Source organism: Pongo pygmaeus, chromosome 11 (genome assembly GCF_028885625.2).
Source record: "Pongo pygmaeus isolate AG05252 chromosome 11, NHGRI_mPonPyg2-v2.0_pri, whole genome shotgun sequence".
Lineage (NCBI taxonomy): Eukaryota > Metazoa > Chordata > Mammalia > Primates > Hominidae > Pongo > Pongo pygmaeus.
Window position 1 is genome coordinate 95,928,769 of NC_072384.2, and position 24,772 is coordinate 95,953,540.

The 24,772-nt window shown below is 36.7% G+C and overlaps 1 protein-coding gene across 2 annotated transcripts in view; it reads right to left on the reverse strand.

The window, feature by feature from the left end:
- Positions 1-24,772, reverse strand: part of DNAH7 (dynein axonemal heavy chain 7) — a 349,153-nt gene that overhangs the window by 193,474 nt on the left and 130,907 nt on the right. For both annotated transcript variants that reach the window (XM_054477799.2, XM_054477800.2), the window contains exons 20-24: positions 15,331-15,524; positions 13,301-13,499; positions 5,161-5,301; positions 2,328-2,540; positions 799-908 (exon numbers count right to left, since the gene is read on the reverse strand). In XM_054477799.2, the coding sequence (XP_054333774.1) occupies positions 799-908; positions 2,328-2,540; positions 5,161-5,301; positions 13,301-13,499; positions 15,331-15,524 (857 nt within the window). The remainder of the gene's footprint in view (positions 1-798; positions 909-2,327; positions 2,541-5,160; positions 5,302-13,300; positions 13,500-15,330; positions 15,525-24,772) is intronic.

A 24,772-nucleotide genomic window follows, 5' to 3' on the forward strand; every position in this document is an offset into this window, starting at 1 on the left:
CAATTTGCAATTGCAAAAATATGGAACCAGCCCAAATGCCCATCAATCAATAAGTGGATAAAGAAAACGTGGTGTACACACACACACCCACACACACACACACACCCCATGGAATACTACTCAGCCATAAAAAGGAAGGAAATGATAACATTCACAGCAACCTGGATGGAGTTGGAGACTGTTATTCTAAATGAAGTAACTCAGGAATGGAAAACCAAACATCGTATGTTCTCACTTACAAGTGGGAGCTAAGCTATGAGGACGCAAAGGCCTAAGAATGGCACAATGGACTTTAGGGACTTGGGGAGAAGGGTGGGAGTGGGGTGCGGGATAAAAGACTACACATTGGGTACACTGGACATTGCTCAGGTGATGAGTGCACCAAAATCTCAGAAATCACCACTAAAGAACTTATCCATGTAACCAAACACCACCTGTTCCCCATAAACCTACTGAAATAATAAAAATATCAATTTTAAAAAGAAAATTCAGTGTTTCAAGGGAACAATAAAATGACTCAAATGAGCCAAGAAAAAGTCAGAAAGTTTCAGGAAGAGAGGACGGATGGACAGTGTCAACAAGTGACACCTACTAATACTTAGAGCCCTAGTGCTGAGAGGAGGAAGACAGCAGAGAAAGAGAAAATGAAGACAAACCTGAGAGGAAAATTAAGGGTCTAGGAAAAAATAACACAGGCTAAATTAACAGTATGGAAGACAATTTGGTATTTTTAAATAAATCAGCGGTATGGGGTCAGTGAAAGTTATTTCCAATAGATCCTTAAATTAAAGGGTTTACCTGTAACATCTATCCGTGAGTGGTGTAATAACCAGCCTCGGGGAATTACCCAGATATTCATATCCATATCGCAAACCAGCATTGATCATTTTTGTTTCTAAATGATTTTCCTAGGATAAATCAGATAACATGAAGTTAAACAACAAAACTGTAAATAATATGAAATCTCAAGCTCTTTAATACATAATAACCATAATACACACATCTTTAAAGTTCACTTTTCAGGTGTCATTTGATTCCATGGCAGAATTAAATATCTAGTTTCCATGGATGAATAATTGAAGTCACTGGCTTTAATTTTTCCCATAAAATATTTTAGTATTTGTCCCTTACCTCTTCCATATTTTTAATCATTTTGTGTTAACAATAGAGTGGATATTACTCATCATTTCACAGATGAGGAAATTGATGCTTAAAGAGAATAAGTAACTTCCCCGAGGTTACACATCTGGTAACGGGAGGATCTGGCATCTGAAATGATTCCGCCATCTGAGCTTCTAGCTCAGTACTAAATACACTGCCCCTCAATTTGTTTCCCAGGATGCTAGTTCTCACTTCTTCTCTCCTCCCACCCCATACCTCCCAAGACTTCCACAAAAGCCTATATGATGAAAACTATGCACCTGTCTCTGCCCACACCCAATAGGCCCTATCTTGCCCACTTTACTAACTGTTCCTGCCTTGCTTGCATTCCCCATCATGACTACCATCACCATCCACCTGGATGCCCTGGTAAAAACCATGTTTCTGGCTTCTTCAATTGATCAATTAGAGGAATTTTTTTTTTTTTTTTTTTTTTTTTTTTTTTTTTTCTGAGACAGGGTCTCACTCTGTCACCCAGGCTGGAGTGCAGTGGCGCAGTCTCGGCTCACTGCAACCTCTGCCTCCTGGGGTTCAAGCAATTCTCCTACCTCAATCCTCAAGTAGCTGGGGCTACAAGCACACCCCACCATGTGCCCAGCTAATTTTTGTATTTTTAGTAAAGATGGGGTTTCACCATGTTGGCCAGGCTGGTCTTGAACTCCTGACCTCAAGTGATCTGCCTGCCTTGGCCTCCCAAAGTGCCAGGATTACAGGCGTGAGTCACCATACCCAGCAATGAGAGGAAACTTTAATGACTAAATCAGACTGAAAGAGTTTGATTCATACATCCTTTAGATGCATCAAGAACCTAAAAACACAATTTTAAACTGACTAGTCCCAACATTTTACAGATTCAGTAAGCCTAGCAACTCATTTAAAATGAGTAATTTTTGATAATTACTCATGATTTTCATGTATCTATATATGTATATATGTTTATATGTAACTATATGTTTGTATATAGATAAGGATATAGATATCAATACAGATGATATAGTTATCAGCAGCTTAATCTTCAATATAAAGAAATGCTTATTTGGGTATAGTCTGCCATCAGCAAAAGATCCCAGATTACCGCTACTATTTCGCATGTGAGCAAGCAAGCACAAATTTAAAACTACGAGCTGAAATTGCTGTGTAATATAACATTCAGTGATACCACTTACTTGCCAATAGTACCTAAGCTGACTTAACCATTCAAAGTCAGAGTCATCACTAATATTTTTTTTTACAAGTGATGAGAGGACATCTCTAGCATGGACATCCAGTACCACAAGTGCTCCCAGAGTTACGCGATTCTGCTTGGACAGTTTGCCACGCACCAAAGTGACAATATCATCTATTTGTCTGTTACATGTTTTCAAGTATTGCTCAAGAGCCTGAAAGAAAAGAAAATAAGATATGATTTCCCAATGTGATCAAAATTATTTTGAACAAAACATTCTGAACTAGTATATATACAGATTATTCTCTGCATTTTGATGACAACTTTCCATGTAACACAATTTAAAAATAATTTGTTTTTCTGACTACAAAGATACTAGGTAAACAAGACCAATCAGGCCACATATAATGGATATATGTAATTTGTGTCTACTCATTATCCTTTCCTTTTCTATTTCTTCTCTATTCTCTGCGGTTTTGTTGGAGCTGTCAATCATATTGCCCACTCTCCATGACAATATGAAGGAGGGGATGTGTGACTAAACCAGAGCCAATCATAGTTCTTCCTGGGGACTGCTATATAGATTGAGAGAAAAAGTGCTCTTCACTAGGCTTGGTAGGCTGTGGATATGCCAACCTAAAGTAACTACAAGCTGTCTTCTGCTCTACAGAATAAATCCTACCAGAGCCAACAGAGATAGAAAGCAACAACAAAAGACAGACCAGCGCTGGGCGTGGTGGCCTATAATCCCAGCACTTTGGGAGGCCAAGGCGGGCTGATCACTTGAGGTCAGGAGTTTGAGACCAGCCTGGCCAACATGGTGAAACCCCGTCTCTACCAAAAATATAAAAAGTTAGCTGGGTGTGGTGGCATGTGCCTGTAATCCCAGCTACTCGGGAGGCTGAGGCAGGAGAATAGCTTGAACCTGGGAGGTGGAGGTTGCAGTGAGCCGAGATCATGCCACTACACTCCAGCCTGGGTGACAGAGTGAGACTCCGTCTCAAAAAAAAAAGAGAGACAGAGAGAGCAAGAGAGAGACCACAGCCCAATGCAGCCCTGAGGTCCTGATTCCGACTGCTCCTGTTTAGATCCTATGAGTCCTTCTAGTACTCTCACATAAGCTTTCTGAAAGGGGTTTGTGCTTCTTGAAATATAAAGATGCTAATAAACAAAACATCGAACATATTAGTTTTTAATAAGTTAATGCTAGTTCTGAACACCAGGCTTGCTTCTCTTTTCTGGTAGGTAAATCTAATGAGTAAGTTAAAAAAGACAAAAATAAAATTATAGTCAACAAAAAACACTGTGCTTAACAGACGTATCAATATGCACCAGTGGCTGCTTTTTCTACTTTAAAAACATTTAATAAAACTGTACACCAAGGAGTTTATTTCACTCTGTTACAGCCATTGCTAAGTGGCAGCAATGAAACTAAAAGTGAGGGTTCCCAAGAATGAGAAAAAGTTTAAAAGACAGAGATGAGGACTGCAAGTTGTTTCTCCAAGGGGCACTTTTCTTGTTTCCTGAAATACTTCATCTTTTATTATTATTATTATTTTTAAGAAAGATCAGTTTTCAAAGGTTTAGTGCCTAAACACTATTTCATTTCTATTATTTACATGGTTAATTTGCTATTAATTTTCTTCTTCAGTAGCAAAAAATAAACTTCTGTCCCACCCATGTTCAACCACAAGCAGGGAGATCACAGGGGGCTGCACGTCCCCTGGCGGCCCACCTTGGAGAAATCCCTCTGAGTGCGGTGGTTGGTGAGTGGTAGCTTAAAAGTAGAAAGACAAAATGAATTCTCTGGACTCACTGAGGAAAAAGGAAAAATACACATGGGGAGAGACACCCAAAGGCCCAAAAGTAAACTCAGGGGCTTACTGCTATTAAGGATACTCTTACGCCCCAGTGCCCTGCTTTTCATGAAGAAAGACCTTTTCCTGAAAACCCTTGACTTCCTGTTCTACATCCTATTCCTTCTTGTAGAGAAGTAGGTGACCTGTTGGTAAGTTGGAGTGAATTAAACATGTGTCACTCAGTCCCTTACTCTTTGGAATCTGTCTGTCTACAGGGAATATGCATCCTTCTCAAACCCCTGTTCAACAATACCTTAAAGACATTTCAAATTCCATGTCAAAAACATATTTAACAATCATGATTTTAAACTACAGCTCTATATTTGCTAGGTTGCAGTTGACCCCTCAGTCAACTGAAAGTTGACCTGTTTAAAATCCTATCTCAACGATAGAACTGTTGCAATGAATGTAATTTTAGTTTTTCATTAACAATTACAATCTAATTAATATTAAATTAATATATCCAATTATATTAGAATATTTACATATTTTAATACTAAGCATCATTTAAATATTCATAATTATTATGTATTCAAAATCAATACATTACAAATAAAAACAGTCACAGTAAGTCAACTGGAGCCTTATCTATATAGGGTAGTTTTACTCAAGATATAAAAGAGAATACTGTTACTTTATTTCCTGCTAATCTTTATGAGTTTCTTAGTCCTATTATCACTCTATTTTTAAAAGCACAAAAATGTATATAATAACAAGATTGAGGTTCAAGTATCATTGACTTTTATATACTGTGAATAAACATGGTTTAAACATAAATTTTGAAATTATTGGTATAAATTTTTCCTACATATTTGTTATGTGCAATTTTTATTTAAAAAATCTGTAATTTGGCTTGCAGCATAAAGTAGATTTTTAAGTGAACTGTATTTATTTTAGTTTTTAAAATAAGTGTATTCTGGCAATAATACTATTGAAAAAATGCTTAAAGAAACCTGAGGGTTAATAAAAGCTTACCTTTATCCCCATTGGAATAGCTGTTTGTACTTCTTTCGTCCAAAAGATTTGGGATACACAGAGAACAGTCTGTCCAGGCCAATCCCTTACCCAGTTAATTCGTTCATATTTTGTATAGGCAAAAGTTGCATCTCCAATTACCTAATCAAAAAAGAATATGCTAAATATTAACCATTTCCTGAACAAGTTATACAATTGAGAGCTAAACTCCTAAACTAGATTAATTCATACTGCTCAATTTTTTACAACATTCTTAGACACTTACGCAAGACTCACTTAAACCATGTGATTACAACTATTTATATTCAAGTTTAAGCACATACCTATAAGCAAGGCAAACATATTACATTTTATTTTCCTGATGTACTATCAATTTGTGTGAACCACATGGTATCAAATATTCATTTGAATAATTTTAGCCAAAGACATCCTAGATACATTTGGATTGAACAAGCATGAGCAATTTTACTGCAAAATACAAATTCAAATAATTCCAAAATGAGATCCATCAAATTTATAGATGATTTTTCTTTTAATTTAATCAGATCTCCACTCAGCCATATGCCTGTACACATGCACACTTGGGCATCACACAATCTTTCTCAAGTTACTCCTGTGTTTCCAGGCCCCACTCCCTCTCAATCCTGTAGTTTGAAGCCTAAGGCAATGATGACAGAGACAGAGGTACAATTCATTCATGGAGAGTTGAGGGCTGTAAAGTTAGGAAGTCTAATTTTGTACTTCACTACCTATGTTCAGTGGACTGATACATCTACTTTTTCTACCAGCCATCAGTGGGAAACACACTAGTCTGTTACATGCATCAACCAAAAATAGTGATGCCTGTGAGGTGGTATGTACTTTAATGTTTGAATTTCAGAAAAGATTTCTTAGATTTTTCTGAGAAATATCTCAGGATGGTTAAACCATTCTGGATTTCTAGTCTTGCTGGGATATTTATGGAATGGAACAATGATAAAGGGCAGAGTGCTGAGTGTTGATAATAAAGACATTTTTAAGAGCAGAAGAAGCCACGGAAAGAGCAGATGAAAATGGACAGCTGAGGGATGAGAGAAGCAAATAAATAAACAAATAAATAAATAAATAAAATAGAAAGGCACAGCAGAGAAATGCCAAGAAGATGGAGAAAAAATGTGCTCTAGGAGGACACTGTGGGGAGAACAAGAGAAAGACATTGAAATCTGGATCACAAAAATGGATTTCTATATAGTTAGATGAGGAGAAAGATGATTATGTAAAGTTCCACAAATTATATGTAAAGTCTATTATTATATCTATGTTTACCATATTATATATGATATATATATAGAATAATATATATATATGTAGTAGCCTTTCAAGCATGCAAATACACATGGCACAACACAGTAACACACATATCTCCTAATTGTAGAATTGTATACTGCACTTGCTTGCATATTTTGTCAACACAAACTTATACAGGAAGATTTTTAAAAGATACTTATTTTCTACATCACATTTTTTAAACTTTATTTTTTGTGTTTTTCAACTTTTATTTTAGATACAGGGGGTATATGTGCAGGTTTGTTACATGAGCATATTGCACCAAGGTAGTGAGCACAGTGCCCAACAGTTAGTTTTTAAACTCATGCATGCTCCCCTTTCTTCTCTCCCCATCTAGAGGTCTACAGTGTCTATTGTTGCCATGTTTATGTCCACGTGTGCTCAATGTTCAGCTCCCACTTATAAGTGAGAACACGTGGTATTTGGTTTTCTGTTCCTGTGTTAGTTTGTTTAGGATTAAAGAATTATGGACTCCAGCTCCATCTACGTTGCTGCAAAGGACATGATTCCATTCTTTTTTATGCCTGCATATCCTATACAACTTCTTGCCACCCTATCTTAATGCTCTGAAATGGCAACCAAAATATTTTCTCCAAGTACTTTGACAATCAAAATTAAAAGAGTAGTTGAAATATTATCAGATACACATAAAATAATGACTTATTACTCTACACTACATCAATTAGCAAATCATATAAGCCAATTCAATGCTGCTAAAGAGTGGCCAAAGTGGAATGTATTAATATTGCCAATGGTTACAAAAACAGTAACGCTGTTTGTCAATATTTATCAAGGCCGATGAAAACTCATCTTCTTTGACCCAGTAAACCTACACATGGGCCATTATCATACAAAAATTAAAATTCAAAGAAACCAGATATATGCATAAGTACATTCATTGTAATATAATTCAAATAGGGAGAAAATCAGACCTGTCCAAAAGATTTTACATTTTCTGGAAAATATTGTGTAGGCAAGCATTAAAGCCATATTTAAGAGAAAGAAACATTAAGAAGAGAAAGAAACAGTGGTAACGCTGAACATCTAGATTCCAATGAATTTTTCCAACACATTTGTGGGAGAGTCTGACACATTAATTTAAATATAAATTAAACGGAAGTCCTAGACAAAGCAATCAGGCAAGAGAAAGAAATAAAAGGTAACCACACAGTAAAAGAAGAAGTCAAACAATCCCTCTTCACTGGCAATATGATTCTATACCTAGAAAACCTCAAAGACCCCACCAAAAGACTCCTGGAGTTGATAAATGACTTCAGTAAAGTTTCAGGATATAAAATCAATGTACAAAAATCGGTAACATTTCTATACCCCAATAAAGTTCAAGCTGAGAGCCAAATCAAGAATGCAATCCCATTCACAATAGCCACAAACAAAATACCTAGGAATTCATCTAACCAAGGAGGTGAAAGATCTCTACAAGAACTACAAAATACTACTGAAAGAAATCACAGATGACACAAACAAACAGAAAAATATTCCATGCTCATGGATTAGAAAAATCAGTATCATTAAAAGATCATACTGCCCAAAGCAACCTACAAATTCAACACTATTCCTATCAAGCTACCAACATCATTTTTCACAGAACTGGAAAAAACCATTCTAAAATTCACTTGGAACCACAAGGGCCTGAATAGCCAAAGAAATTCTAAGCAAAAAGAACAAAGCCAGAAGCATTACATTAGCCAACTTCAAAGTATATTATAAGGCTATCATATCTAACACAGCATGGTATGTGTACAAAAACAGGCACACAGACTAATGGAACAAAATAGGGAGCCCAGAAATAAAGGTGCACACCTATACCCATCTGCTCTTTGACAAAGTCAACAAAAATAAGCAATGGAGAAACGACTCCCTATTCAATAAATGGTGCTTAAATAGTTGGCTAGCCATATGAAGAAGAATGAAACTTTACCCCCTAACTTTCATCATATACAAAAATTAACTCAAGATGGATTAATATTTAAAGGTAAGACTTCAAACTATAAGAATCCTAGAAGAAAACCTAGGACACATCATTCTAGACATTGGCCTTGGGAAAAGATTTATGACTAAGTTCTCAAAAGCAATTGCAACAAGAACAAAAATTGACAAGTGGGAACTAATTATACTAAAGAGCTTTGGCACAGCAAAAGAAACTATCAACAGAGTAAACAGACAACCTACAGACTGTGAGAAAACATTCACAAACTATGTATCTGACCAAGGTCTAATATCCAGATTCTATAAGGAACTTAAACAATTGAACAAGCAAAAAACAACCCAATTAAAAATTGGGCACCAGGCCAAGTGCACTGGCTCACGCCTGTAATCCCAGCACTTTGGGACATCAAGGCAGGCGGATCACAAGGTCAAGAGATCGAGACCATCCTGGCCAACACGGTGAAACCCCATCTCTACTAAAAATACAAAAATTAGCTGGGCATGGTGGCGCACGCCTGTAGTCCCAGCCACTCAGGAGCTGAGGCAGGAGAATTGCTTGAATCCAGGAGATGGAGGTTGCAGTGAGACAAGATTGCACCACTGCACTCCAGCCTGGTGACAGAGTGAGACTCCGTCTCAAAAAAAGAAAAGAAAATGAGCAGCAGACATGAATAGACACTTCTCAAAAGAAGACATACTAGTGGCCAATAAACATATGAAAAAATGCTCCACATCACTAATCATCAGAAAATATAAATCAATACCAAAATGAGATACTGTCTCACCCCACTCAGAATGGCTATTACTAAAAAGTCAAAAAACAAAAAATGCTGATAAGGCTGCAGAGAAAAGGGAATGCTTATACACTATTGGTGGGATTGTAAGTTAGTTCAGCCACTGTGGAAAGCAGTTTGGAGATTTCTCAAAGAACTTAAAACAGAACTACCATTCAACCCAGCAACCCCATTACTGAGTATATATCCAAAAGAAAATAAATTGTTCTACCAAAAAGACACATATACTCATATGTTCACTGGAGCAGTATTCACAATAGCAAAGACATGGAATCAACCTAGGTGCCATCAATGGTGGCCTAGATTAAGAAAATGTGATAAATATACACCATATAATACTATGCAGCCACAAAAATAATGAAATTATGTTCTTTGCAGCAACATGGATGCAGCTGGAGACCATTATCCTAAGCGAATTAACACAGGAACAGAAAATCAAATACCACATGTTCCCACTTATAAGTAAGTGGAAACTAAACCTTAGTTACTCATGGTCACAGATGGGAATGGCAACAATAGACACTGGGGACTACTACAAGTAGGAGGAAGAGAGGGGTCAAGGTTGATATACTAACATTGGGTACTATGCTCAGTACCTGGGTGATGGGATCAATCACTCCCCAAACCTCAGAATCACATGATGTATCTATGTAACTGCACATGTACCCCTGAATCTAAAAGTTGATATTTTAAAAAATAAAAATTTAGCTGCATAAATGTCTTCTTTTGAGAAGTGTCTGTTCGTATCCTTCACCCACTTGTTGATGGGGTTGTTTTTTTCTTGTAAATTTGTTTGAGTTCATTGTAGATTCTGGATATTAGCCCTTTGTCAGATGAGTAGATTGCAAAAGTTTTCTCCCATTCTGTAGATTGCCTGTTCACTCTGATGGTAGTTTCTTTTGCTGTGCAGAAGCTCTTTAGTTTCATTAGATCCCATTTGTCAATTTTGGCTTTTGTTGCCATTGCTTTTGGTGTTTTAGACATGAAGTCCTTGCCCATGCCTATGTCCTGAATGGTATTGCCTAGGTTTTCTTCTAGGGTTTTTACGGTTTTAGGTCTAACATGTAAGTCTTTAATCCATCTTGAATTGATTTTTGTATAAAGTGTAAGGAAGGGATCCAGTTTCAGCTTTCTACATATGGCTAGCCAGTTTTCCCAGCACCATTTATTAAATAGGGAATCCTTTCCCCATTGCTTGTTTTTGTCAGGTTTGTCAAAGATCAGATAGTTGTAGATATGTGACATTATTTCTGAGGGCTCTGTTCTGTTCCATTGGTCTATATATCTGTTTTGGTACCAGTACCATGCTGTTTTGGTTACTGTAGCCTTGTAGTATAGTTTGAAGTCAGGTAGCGTGATGCCTCCAGCTTTGTTCTTTTGGCTTAGGATTGACTTGGCAATGTGGGCTCTTTTTTGGTTCCATATGAGCTTTAAAGTAGTTTTTTCCAATTCTGTGAAGAAAGTCATTGGTAGCTTGATGGGGATGGCATTGAATCTATAAATTACCTTGGGCAGTATGGCCATTTTCACGATATTGACTCTTCCTACCCATGAGCATGGAATGTTCTTCCATTTGTTTGTATCCTCTTTTATTTCATTGAGCAGTGGTTTGTAGTTATCCTTGAAGAGGTCCTTCACATCCCTTGTAAGTTGGATTCCTAGGTATTTTATTCTCTTTGAAGCAATTGTGAATGCGAGTTCACTCATGATTTGGCTCTCTGTTTGTCTGTTATTGGTGTATAAGAATGCTTGTGATTTTTGCACATTGATTTTGTATCCTGAGACTTTGCTGAAGTTGCTTATCAGCTTAAGGAGATTTTGGGCTGAGATGGTGGGGTTTTCTAGATATACAATCATGTCATCTGCAAACAGGGTCTTTTCCTATTTGAATACCCTTTATTTCCTTCTCCTGCCTGATTGCCCTGGCCAGAACTTCCAACACTATGTTGAATAGGAGTGGGGAGAGAGGGCATCCCTGTCTTGTTCCAGTTTTCAAAGGGAATGCTTCCAGTTTTTGCCCATTCAGTATGATATTGGCTGTGGGTTTGTCATAAATAGCTCTTATTATTTTGAGATACATACCATCAATACCTACTTTATTGAGAGTTTTTAGCACGAAGCGTTGTTGAATTTTGTCAAAGGCCTTTTCTGCATCTATTGAGATAATCATGTGGTTTTTGTCGTTGGTTCTGTTTATATGCTGGATTACGTTTATTGATTTGTGTATGCTGAACCAGCCTTGCGTCCCAGGGATGAAGCCTACTTGATCATGGTGGATAAGCTTTTTGATGTGCTGCTGGATTTGGTTTGCCAGTATTTTACTGAGGATTTTTGCATCAATGTTCATCAGGGATATTGGTCTAAAATTCTTTTTTGTTGTGTCTCTGCCAGGCTTTGGTATCAGGATGATGCTGGCCTCATAAAATGAGTTAGGGAGGATTCCCTCTTTTTCTATTGATTGGAATAGCTTCAGAAGGAATGGTACCAGCTCCTCCTTGTACCTCTGGTAGAATTTGGCTGTGAACCCATCTGGTCCTGGACTTTTTTTGGTTGGTAAGCTATTAATTATTGCCTCAATTTCAGAGCCGGTTATTGGTCTATTCAGAGATTCAACTTCTTCAAAAGACACATGAAAAAATGCTCATCATCACTGGCCATCAGAGAAATGCAAATCAAAACCACAATGAGATACCATCTCACACCAGTTAGAATGGCGATTATTAAAAAGTCAGGAAACAACAGATGCTGGAGAGGATGTGGAGAAATAGGAACACTTACACTGTTGGTGGGACTGTAAACTAGTTCAACCATTGTGGAAGTCAGTGTGGTGATTCCTCAGGGATCTAGAACTAGAAATACCATTTGACCCAGCCATCCCATTACTGGGTATATACCCAAAGGATTATAAATCATGCTGCTATAAAGACATATGCACACGTATGTTTATTGCGGCACTATTCACAATAGCAAAGACTTGGAACCAACCCAAATGTCCAACAATGATAGACTGGATTAAGAAAATGTGGCACATATACACCATGGAATACTATGCAGCCATAAAAATAATGAGTTCATGTCCTTTGTAGGGACATGGATGAAGCTGGAAACCATCATTCTCAGCAAACTATCACAAGGACAAAAAACCAAACACCGTATGTTCTCACTCATAGATGGGAATTGAACAATGAGAACACTTGGACACAGGAAGGGGAACATCACACACTGGGGCCTGTTGTGGGGTGGGGGGTGGGGGGAGGGATAGCATTAGGAGATATAGCTAATGTTAAATGACGAGTTAATAGGTACAGCACACCAACATGGCACATGTATACATAAGTAACAAACCTGTACGTTGTGCACATGTACCCTAAAACTTAAAAGTATAATAAAAAATAAAAAATAAAAATTTTCAGTTAATTAATTAATTATACTCCCCTTCCGTTCCTTTGCTCCATCATTATTTTTATTCTTGACTAAAAACTTGAATGCTAAGCTCAAATTATAGTAAAAAAAAAAAAAAACTGAGTGCTCAATCTTTATTTATTGGTGTGCCTTGAAATTCTCTACTAACAAAAGTAGTCACAAATAATTGAGCTGACAGTATGTTTTATGAAATGTGGAAAATATGAAGTTGCTATTAATTGTAGGAAGCATACATCATTTTCTAACATTTTGTATGCATTTCATACAAAAAGATTCATACATGTCAAAGAGATTGATGTGATCATGTAGAGAGGTGCTTCCAAGGCAAGATTAAAGATAGACTGCATAGAACAAAGTGTACCTAATTAATGATGAAAGCACTAGCATGCGGCCCCAAGAAATGAGCAGATGCATTACTCAAACCCAAGTGTTTTGTTGTATGGATGGTATTTTGTCCCACTTTTCCAGTGAGTCACTACAAAATTACTATCATAGAACATCTCTTTGCCTTCAAGTTATCTATCACATTTGAATTGGTAATTCCATGCCTCCATTTGTGTTTAAATAACAGTACATTTATCAATAGTATATTTCTAATAACATTCATATTCTAGCATCCTTTTCTAAAAATCATAAGTATAATCGGCTACCTTGTGGATGGAGTTAATCATAACTCTCTCTAATTCAACCAACCACTTCTCCACTTGACCTCTGGCTTTGGCTGTTGAAATAATCTCTATGAGTTCTACAACCTCTCCTTCGCTGCTCTTCATGTGAGTAATGTCTAAAGTTTCCGTAAATTCTACCTTTGCAATTCCTTCAAAACATTTCTTCAAGTGAGGTTGCACCCTGTCAGGAAAAACATTTTTAAGATAATTAACCAAGTTAAAACAATTCCTTACATTCCAGTGTTCTTCGTTTAAAGTTCATAAATGTGTAGTGTTAGACCTGTGCTAGGTGCTGCTGGGAATGAAATGCTGTGCAAAAACCAGAAACCCCCCAAACAAACAAACAAAAAACACAAGCTCTGCCTACATGCATTACATAGTCCATTGAGATGTCAGTATTAACTGAATAATCACAAAACATCTGTAAAATTACAATCATAGTAAGAGCTACAGAGACAACCATGAGGCTTTCTCTTCAATACAATGAATTGAAAGATGCTAAAGGTAACATAAGGAGAAAACCAATCTTGACTAACAGATAAATACATGAATCTGAAGAATCTTCAAATGCACAAAAGTAGCCATTTCAACTGGGATCTTCAGAGACTGCTTGAAAATTGTGGACTATGTTTAGTAACTTAGGTACTTTACAGTTCACTAAATCAACTGCATTAACAGTATCCAGCTATTAGTCTATTCAATGTAATACAGATGGGACTGACACAACTCTTCATTTTTGGCACACTACCAATAATAACCCGTTGCATTCATCTTTCAAATGGGCAAAAAGACGCAGAGTATAAAAACTCAGATAGAAATCTGAGCCTAAATTTACCTTTTGTTTAGATTACATATCCCCTACTTTGAAGGCACAAGTTACAAAATTAACAAATTTGTTTAACAAATTTCTATTCACTGTTTACTTTATATCAGATGCTCTTCTAAGGATTGGGGAATCAGCAGTGGGAAAAAAACAATCAAAAAATCTCTACCATGGTGGAGCTTATATTCTGCTAGAGGAAGACACGCCATTAACAAATAAGTAAATTATAGAGTATGCCAGATGATAACAAGTATGCATAAGGAAAATGAGGCAAGGAAAATAAGTCCAGGAAAGAGGGCAAGTTGAGCGTGGAGGGAGCTGCCTCTTTAAACATGGTGGTCAGGGAGGGCCTCCCTGAATGACAGATGTTTAACCAGATTTCCACAAAGACTTATAGGAGGTAAAGGAAGAAGTGTGATAGACATTTGGGTAAGGAGCATCCCAGGCAAGAGAACAGTACACTGAGAAAGGAAGCTGCCCCTTTTACCGGGGAATTGCAAAAAGGCTGGAGGACTGCATGCAGAGTGAGCAAGAAGACTAGTAGGAGATGAATAGGAAGGATAACATTGGAAGGATAATCTGTGTGGGGCATTGCAAACCATCATGAGGGCAGTGGCTTTTATTCTGAATGTGCTGTGAAAGAGTCGTGTTCTGAAAAATCTGTAAAATGTGATAAGTTAAGAAATCTGGCCAGGCGCGGTGGCTCACGCCTGTAATCCCAGCACTTTGGGAGGCGGAGGAGGGTGGATCACTTGAGATCAGGAGTTCAGGACCAGCCTGGCCAACATGGTGAAAACCCATCTCTACTAAAAATACCAAAATTAGCTGGGCATGGTGGTGCATGCCTGTAATCCCAGCTACTTGGGAAGCTGAGACAGGAGAATCACTTGAACCTGGGAGGCGGAGGTTGCAGTGAGCCAAGGTCGTGCCATTGCACTCAGCCTGGGAAACAAGAGTGAAACTCCATCTCAAAAACAAACAAACAAACAAAAAAACGATTCCATGGTTCATTCAGTGATACTAGTTACATTTTTAATAATTATCCAAAGTTGATTATATAATACTTGGAATATTCTTGTAGAAAAATTATTATATAAACATGATTATATATATTTATGTTCTACTTTGTTCTAAAAATTAAGCTTAAGCAGATAAATTTAGTCACATATTCTACATGTAAATTACTTACCTAGTGGGATCTTTAGTCTCAGATAGTATCTCAAGAAGTTCATCATTGGACAAAAAAAAGAATCTGGGGAAAAAGAGGCGTTTCTTTTCCAAATATTCATTAAGTCCTTTAAGAATGAGCTCCAAAAGTTCATTAGATTTTTTCAGCCTTTCCAGCATTCTGTCAATGGTTACAACTGTCAGAACATGTTTATCCTAAAAATAAAAATAAAAAACACTCAATTCAAAAATATTAGATACTAACTCTATTTATATTCATGTTATATTTGAGATTATATGTTTGTAATCAAACAAAGGTTATGTAAATTTTAAGGGTAGTATTTGTTTTTTAAAAGTAGTCTTGCATATTCTAGGTCTACTTGGCCTCTCTCTTTGATTCTGTAAAAGTCACATTGATTTAATCCTCAGCACTGTTCATAACAATTCTCATTCTAAGTTGAGAAGTGTAAGAAACAGAAAATGAGAGACAGAGAACACTGCCTAAACTCACAAGAAGGACAGTGGAAACAAACTGGTATGAGATATTTTCTTTTGTCTTTTATTCTTTGAGGAAAAGAATTCTAAACAATAAGTCATCATTATAATTATTATTTTGAATTTTATTGTTATGAATAATAATAACATAACAGAATCCCTGTTTTATAACTACAGAGAAAAAAGTAAGGGTTGAGGAAATGAGGAAAAAAGTTTTCTAAGAAGATCTTACATTGTAAACAATGACCCCTGAAACTACTTTATAGCACTTCTTGCTGAAGGACTCAAGTTCAAGGTGTGCTCTTCCTGAACTCTCTAGAGACAGACTGTTCCACCTTTAAGGCATGGTGAACATTCTCACTTGAAAGTGTCACTGTGAGCTCTTTGCTTTAAAGTGATTCAAACACGATCAAATATTTTTAAAGGAGCTTTCTTTTATCCTGTGTGTTCAAAGTAAGAATTATAACCAAAAGCTGATCTTAAAGAACTCATATTTTTAAAAAAGTAAATAGAGTTTATTGATTTCTCAAAATATCTATACAGTTACCACCGAGTTTATGAAAATCTTTAGAAATACATATAAAAATACAGCCTAGATATAGTTGAAATAGAATTCTTTTTACTTTTTTTTTCTTTAACACATGGTTGATGTCATCTGGGTCTACTCTTGGTCTTATAATTCCAAAGTCAGTGTTCACCACTGACACCACTGACAATGTAAGGAAAGTTCTTTACTTAATAAGCTTGAAGGTGTTGAAAAAACAAAAAAGGTGCTAACACAACAGAGATTTCAATCATCAAGTAGCACACCTCATGAAAATACACCAGACATTTATTAACGTAACAGGGCATTTTAGAAAATTTATATGAAATTAAATCAAGAGAATATTGTTAAAAACTAAATATTAAATTTCAAGATTAACTAATTAGATATTTTTGGTATTCAGCCATGACTGAGAGATAACCAAAAATGTAAGCAGTAAATTTTTTCCTAAAGGAATTTTATTCGATTGCAGGAGTCTCTAAAAGATGTTTTTGTGAACATACTTTGAATGTGTCTGAAAAGGAAAGATATAATTTTTGCTTTTTTTGGATTACAACAATGCAATTTGGAAATAGTAATTTAATCAAAGAAAATAATTATCATTATTACTTGTTTTCTCAATAAAACATGAATATATAAATCATGTAATATAATTAGATCAACTTATCTTTAAAGGTGCATAATTTTTAAAAGGAATTTTATTGTGCTTCTTGTTTTATGTTTCAAATAGACATTCACACACACACCAACAAACACACACAGCATAACAGACTCAGGCCATCTTGTCCGCCTAAACCCAAATATCAAAATAGTGTTCTTAGAGTGCCACCTTCTGGAAAAGTATGCCTGTATTTTTTTGGGGGAAAAAAGCTGAATTGTGGCTAAAAAATGTAAAAAACTCCTTTCACACACGAACAGTATTTATTATTCTCAACCAAAAAATTTATTGCAATGTTTCCATTCTTAATCTAAGATTTGAAAGCTAAAAATTCAGTTATTTAAACCAGTGTATTCCTTTTGCTAAATATTATCATTGCCAAAATAACAAACAAACAACAACAAACCATGGAAAGAGCATTTAGGTAAAATTTTTTTATTATTGAATTTCCAGGGTCAAACCTATTTAACCAGATTAGCTTAATAACTCTGAACCAAATATGCTACTTTTAAATGAACATAGGCAATAATTTACGTGTCTTTGTATACGGATTTAAGATTTTAAAATAAAAGTAATCATCTTATGACTGGCAACTCAACTACCTTCACTCTCTCCCAGAGAAGACGAACATAATAAGGACTGTATCAGATAAAGAAAGGGGCCCAAGTTGAACAGACCTGGTGTCTGTCCACACTCTATTCCCTACTATCTGTGTGACCTTAGATCATTTGCTTAATCTGAGTCCCTTTTTTTATTATCTTGAAAATGGGGATAAGAGCCCTCTCTCAAAATTGGTATGAGGACTAAATTAGATAATGTATTTGAAGTGACTAATATGGTGTCTAAAACACACAGATACTTGAAGCGACCCTTTTAGTCCCCCTTTCCTTCTCCTCACCCCAAAATTGACTGTTGGAAAGAGCGCGGGCGGGGGAAGGACTGACTCTGGGGAAAGGGGAAAATAAAGCATTTACATCACTCCATGTTTTATGGAGTTAAAATGAACATTTTATAATCTTCCATCCTTCAAGAAAGGTATTTATCATAGTAAAATAACACTGACTTTAAATTCCTCTAAAGATCACCATCAAATCCTGGTACAGAGTCAGCATTCCATGTTGAGTGCTTCAGCGAATGCAGGTTGAGCTACACCTGGGCTCATGCAGGGAAACTCAAGGAATGTACAAGCCTCCATGTCACAGAAGGCTGGTACTTCATAGCTATGTCCTCAGAACATAGCAATAAGATGTTGTAACAGGAAGCTACTAGAAATTTGAATCTTAGTATGACTTCTTTGACACCTTAATTACTTTCTGTCTCCTGCAGGGGAAGAATTGAATTATTAATTGTCATTTTTTTTTGGTTAAAAGAACACTGACTGAGAATTTTTAAGTGTCTTCTTTTACTTCACAACCACCCACCAATCTCATCAGCTCCAGTGACGATCTACTAGGTTTACATTTCTAAACCAAATGAATGTGATATCAGGGGCCCGAAACTTTGAGTATATAGAGAGCTTCCTCATTTCTGCTACTAGGAAGCTTCATAGAAAATACGGTTTTGTCACTGCTCAAGGAAATAAGAAAGAACACAAACAAATGGAAAAAAATTCAATGCTCATGGATAGGAAGAATCAATATCATGAAACTGGCCATACTGCCCAAAGTAATTTATAGATTCAATGCTATTCTCATCAAGCTACCATTGACTTTCTTTGCAGAATTAGAAGAAACTACTTTAAATTTCACATGGAACCAAAAAAGAGCCCTTATAGCCAAGACAATCCTAAGCAAAAAGAACAAAGCAGGAAGCATCGTGCTACCTGACTTCAAACTATACTACAAGGCTGCAGTAACCAAAACAGCATGGTACTGGTACCAAAACAGATATATAGACCAATGGAACAGAACAGAGACCTCAGAAATCACACCACACATCTACAACCATCTGATCTTTGACAAACCTGATAAAAACAAGCAATTGGGAAAAAAATCCCTATTTAACAAATGGTGCTGGGAAAACTGGCTAGCCATATGCAGAAAACAGAAACTGGACCCCTTCCTTATACCTTACACAAAAATTAACTCAAGATTGGTTAAATACTTAATTGTAAAACTTAAAACCATAAAGACCCTAGAAAAAGAAAACCTAGGCAATACCATTCAGGATACAGGCATGGGCAAAGACTTCATGGCTAAAACACCAAAAGCAATGGCAACAAAAGCCAAAATTGACAAATGGGGAATAATTAAACTAAAGAGGTTCTGCACAGCAAAATAGACTATCATCAGAGTGATCAGGCAACCTACAGAATGGGAGAACATTTTTGCAATCTATCCATTTGACAAAGGGCTAATATCCAGAATCTACAAGGAACTTAAGCCAATTTAAAAAAAGAAAACCAACCCCATCAAAAAGTGGGTGAAGGATATAAACACACACTTCTCAAAAGAAGACATTTATGTGGCCAACAAACATATGAAAAAAAGCTCATCATCACTTGTTATTAGAGAAATGCAAATCAAAACCACAATGAGATACCATCTCATGCTAGTTAGAATGGCAATCATTAAAAAGTCAGGAAACAAGAGATGCTGGAGAGGCTGTAGAGAAACAGGAACGCTTTTACACTGTTGGCGGGAGTGTAAATTAGTTCAACCATTGTGGAAGACAGTATGGTGATTCCTCAAGGATCTAGGACCAGAAACACCATTTGATCCAGCAATCCCATTACTAGGTATATACCCAAAGGATTATAAATCATTCTACCGTAAAGCCACAAGTACACGTATGTTTATTGCAGCACTATTCACAATAGCAAAGACTTGGAACCAACACAAATGCCCGTCAATGATAGACTGGATAAAGAAAATGTGGCACATATACACCATGGAATACTATGCAGCCATTAAAAAAATGAGTTCATGTCCTTTGTGGGGACATAGATAAAGCTGGAAGCCATCATTCTCAGCAAACTAACACAGGAACAGAAAACCAAACACCGCATATTCTCACTCATCATTCTCAGCAAACTAACACAGGAACAGAAAACCAGCATGTTCTCACTCATAAATGGGAGTTGAACAATGAGAACACATGGACACAGGGAAGGAAATATCACACACTGGGGCCTGTCGAGGGTTGGGGGACAAGGGGAGGGAGAGCATTAGGACAAACACCTAATGCATGCAGGGCTTAAAACCTAGATGACAAAAAAAAAAAAAAAAAAAAAAACCATAACAAAAAAACACCTAGATGACAGGTTGATAGGTGCAGCAAACCACCATGACACATGCATATGTAGGTAACAAACCTGCACGTTCTGCATATGTATCCTCAAACTTAAAGTAAAATAAAAAATAATAAAAAATAAAAAAGAGATAATGCAGTTTTGTATACTTAATGGAATTAAGCTCAAGCCCGCTTAGTAAATTTCTGGGAGCATAAATCTCCTAATGCAAAGTCCCTGGACGACAGAAAATTGATAAGACCCTCATTAAACCTTTTGCACTTTAAGAAAGGAAATGTAGGTTGACAGAGTAGAACTTAAAACCCCTTACAATTTTAAGATTCCTTGACTTCATCAGGGGCAGAAATTCTTTCATTTAGATTCAATATATTTCTAGGATTAATCTAAATATCAGGGCCCATTTGCCTAAAATTGAATTTTCAGAAGTTTTCCAGAATAAACTCAGAATTCTTAGAATTAACAATAATTCAATCATCAATCTCAATTATTGATTTACTCATTTAACAAACATTTACCAAGGGCTAATACACGTTAGTGACTTTTCTCAGTGCTTGGGTGACAACAGTGGAAAAAACAAAGATCCCAGCCTCCATGGGGGAGAAAGACAATAAATAACAAACATCATATTGATAAATTATATAGTAAGGTAGATGATAGATGCTACTAAACAGAAAGAAGTGAAAAAAGTGCCAAAAAAGTCAAAGATGGGTTAATTTCAAATAGGATGTTCGATGCGAGCCTCTTTATAAAGGTAATATTTGAGAAAATACATCAAGGAAGCAAAGCATTAGCACCGCAGATATTTAGAGGTAGCACATTCCAGGAAGAGGGTCCAACCAGTGCAAACGCCCTCGGATAGAGTGTGTTTGTTATTTGAGAAGAAGGAAGGGTGGGGAGGAAGGAAAAGAAGGAGAAGGAGAAGAGGAAGAAGGAAGGAGAACGAGAAGAGGAAGAAGGAAGAAGATGAAGAAGAGGAAGAGGAAAAAGGAAGAAGAGGAAGAGGAAAAAGGAAGAAGAGGAAGAGGAAGAGGAGGAGGAAGGAGGAAGAAGAGGAGGTAGCCAGTGTGGCTGGAATAGAGTAAGTAAAGTGAAAAGTTATAAAGACAGAGAGGTAAAAGCATGGAATGAGCAGATCAAGAACTTCCCATTTAATGAAATCATTAATGTGTCCCTCATATAGAAGTATTTCTCCCCTGGACACTGAGATTACTTAATCTAGTTAGGATAACCTCTACTAGATTTCATCTAGAAAAGCCAAAAGTTGAGAAGCAAAATTGTTGTTAGTAGATTACATGGTTAATTGGTGAGACATGTCACTTCTATTTTTACTCTTTAATTCCCAGATCCATGTACTCTACCTATGAGAGAAACCATATGCCTGGAGTGGACAGAGAACATATACCATGTACACTCTAGAACTGCATCCCAAACTCCTATTATCTTCCAACAGTGATATGGTTTGGTGTCCCCACCCAAATCTCACCTTGAATTCTAATAATCCCTATGTGTCATAGGAGGTTCCCGGTGGGAGGTAATTGAATCATCGGGGTGGGTTTTTCCTGTGTTCTCATGATAGTGAATAAGTCTCATGAGATCTGATGGTTTTATAAAGGGGAGTTCCCCTGCACATGTTCTCTTGCCTGCCACCATGTAAGATGTGACTTTGCTTCTCATTTACTTTCCACCATGATTGTGAGGCCTCCCCAGCCATGTGGAACTGTAAGTCAATTAAACCTCTTTCCTTTGTAAATTACTTGGTCTCAGGCATGTCTTTATTAGCAGCATGAGAACAGACAAACACACACAGATAGAGCAAATTAATCTTTAATATAAACCAGTTCACTTTGTTTAAGGTCAATATTCATAGTAGGACCTTTACTATTACTGGTGTCAGTCAACTGTCTTATTTCCCTTGTAATGTTAGTTCCTTAGCATATGGAATGTTGTGTGGAAACTGTGATAATGAGTAAGTCATTCAGTAAGTCAATGAATGACAGTATTGGCAGAAACTTGCTGTGGGAAAACAAAAATTCATTTGGTGCAGACACAACACTGCTGGCTTCCATACTGAAAGAGGGCCAATGTAATATTCATTCCCTCTAAATGGCTGCTGTATCAGAAGCATTATGTTATTTTCTGCTGTTGGCAGCTTGAGCACCCAGCAGTGTTGGTGAGGGGTAGTCTGTGATAGTAATTCCTTCCATAATTCCCACCCCTGCCATCATGACTTCTTCATTTATAGCTACAGTAGCCATGTATCCCAGTTTGATGAAGATAGTTCCGGTTCATGCTTGCTTTCTCAGATTATTAATTGCTTTAACTCTCAAATGTTCTCCAATTTGGACAATATATTCAATGATGATTCTATTTCATAGCTGACTGTGCGCATAGTGGCATATGCTGGTTGACATGCACAGACTAGGTCAACTGGTCAACCATATAATTAAGTTCCTCCTTTTGCAGTTGCACCTGTTACTAAGCAATCACATGGAACACAAATATGCTCACATTTAGGTATATTCTCTGATACCTTACATACCTCTTCCCCAGTCCTCCTTGTTCCCAATCCTTCAAACTTGTTTCTAAGTCCTTGATTATGCAGCATAACTGTTTGCTACTGACCGTCATCAATGTAAATTCATACTTCTGACCAAGCACTCTTTCCAAGGAAAGTTAAAAAACCAATATACTTACTGAAGTTATGCCCATGAGAAGAATTTCTTTCCTACTGTTCTTTGAGTCCACCCCTAAGTGGGGTTCTAATTTCCACTTCTGGATGATGCAAGCATATGCGGCACAAACATCTGCAAGCAACTCTCTAATTTCTTTAAATCCAATCAAGGATTTTCTACCATTTCAATCTAATTGAGACAGGCCATTACAGAAGCCAGGTTTGGTCAATAAAACAAGTAAACAGAACCACTCACAGCTCCTTGACTAGTATCTTGAAACAGGATCTCTGGTAAGTGCACCCATATCAACACATTTGACCACATCTAACTTACATTCTTTCCTCCCTACACAAGCACCATTACAATATATTGCCACTTATATTTATCTACACCTCTGCTAAGGCTTCTGGCAAGTGAGGCTAAACAGAGTTTGAGGGTCAGGGTACCCAGAGTCAATTATATCCAAGTGTCCCCATTTTCAGTTTTCACCATCCCATGCTCTGCAATAAGTAAACTATCTTTCACATAACAGATCTAGAAAGGCCATGAATTAAATTACATTGAAATTTGGTGACTTATTGAATCAGATTCTGTAACTCACATTTTTGGCTATATCAAATTTGTAGCTATGAGAAATAAAAGGCTTTTTTAGGAAATCACAGAAGTTTCTTAGTTTTCTGACCACATCTTGAGCAGAGAATTTAAAACTGCAAATTATACCATGTCTTTAATTTCTCCAGTGCTTTTTGAAGAATTCAGCCCATCTCACCTTCCTTGTACTTCAAATTCTTATCATATTGATCTATTCAAGCAGCCTCATGGTCCACCAAACACTTCCCTATAAAACAGATTGTTCATTCTGGAAGTCTAAGAACATAATTGATCGAGTGATTTTTACACTGCATACCAGATCCTACTAGTGTCCTATTTTCAAGCAATAACTAGATCTTCACTACTCTAAAACCCAAGTGGGTCATAAACAATCCTAGATCTCATACTTGAGGTTCTGGTATAGTTCATTCAAGTTCAGTGCAGAACCCTTCTACATATTAAACAAAAAGGAATTTAACACAGGGAATAAAGTGATTACAAAATCATTGGAAAGCCTAGGGGAGCATACTTCCAGGACAGACTACTAAAACACAAGAACGGACTTTTCAGGATTTACTACTTCTGCCCCAATCAGAACTAAAGGATAACACCATTGGAAATACTGAGTTCAACAACCCATCATGGTGGCTCTGACGCTAGAGATCAGTGGGTGGGATCAGGAGGCCACCATTATCACTGCCTCATAATACCTATAAAACTGGTAACCAGATAATAAAGTCCTGTTGGAAAAAAAAGTCATGTGTTCATGATCTTGCTTGACAGCAGAAATAGCTAAAATGACAGAAAGCTGGTCACTTTTACTTTTTCCATCCAAATCCCAAATGAGTGTATCTAACTGACAAGATCTAATTCACTTCCAGAAAGTCAGATGTAGAGAGCCTGGGAGATGATCTGTTCTGCTTTTCAGCTCACTAGATAGAGGTGAAATGCTTGTTGCCAAATTATATTTACTACAGTAAAGAAAACAATAAAGAATGAGTACTAAGTTTTTGGCCTGAGCAACAGAAAGAATAATGTTTATATTTATTGAGATGGGGTTAGACTAGAAAAGGAAAATGTTTGGGAAGAAATTTAAGAGTGTTTTTGTCTGCTTTGCATGAAATACAAAAGACTTGGATGAGTCAAAAAACCAAGTTTAGGGGTGAAATGCAGCATGCAGAGTGGGATTATCCACTTACTTCATCTCCATCTGGTGGGCAATTAACTAGTTCCCATCCCCTGAATCTTGGGAAG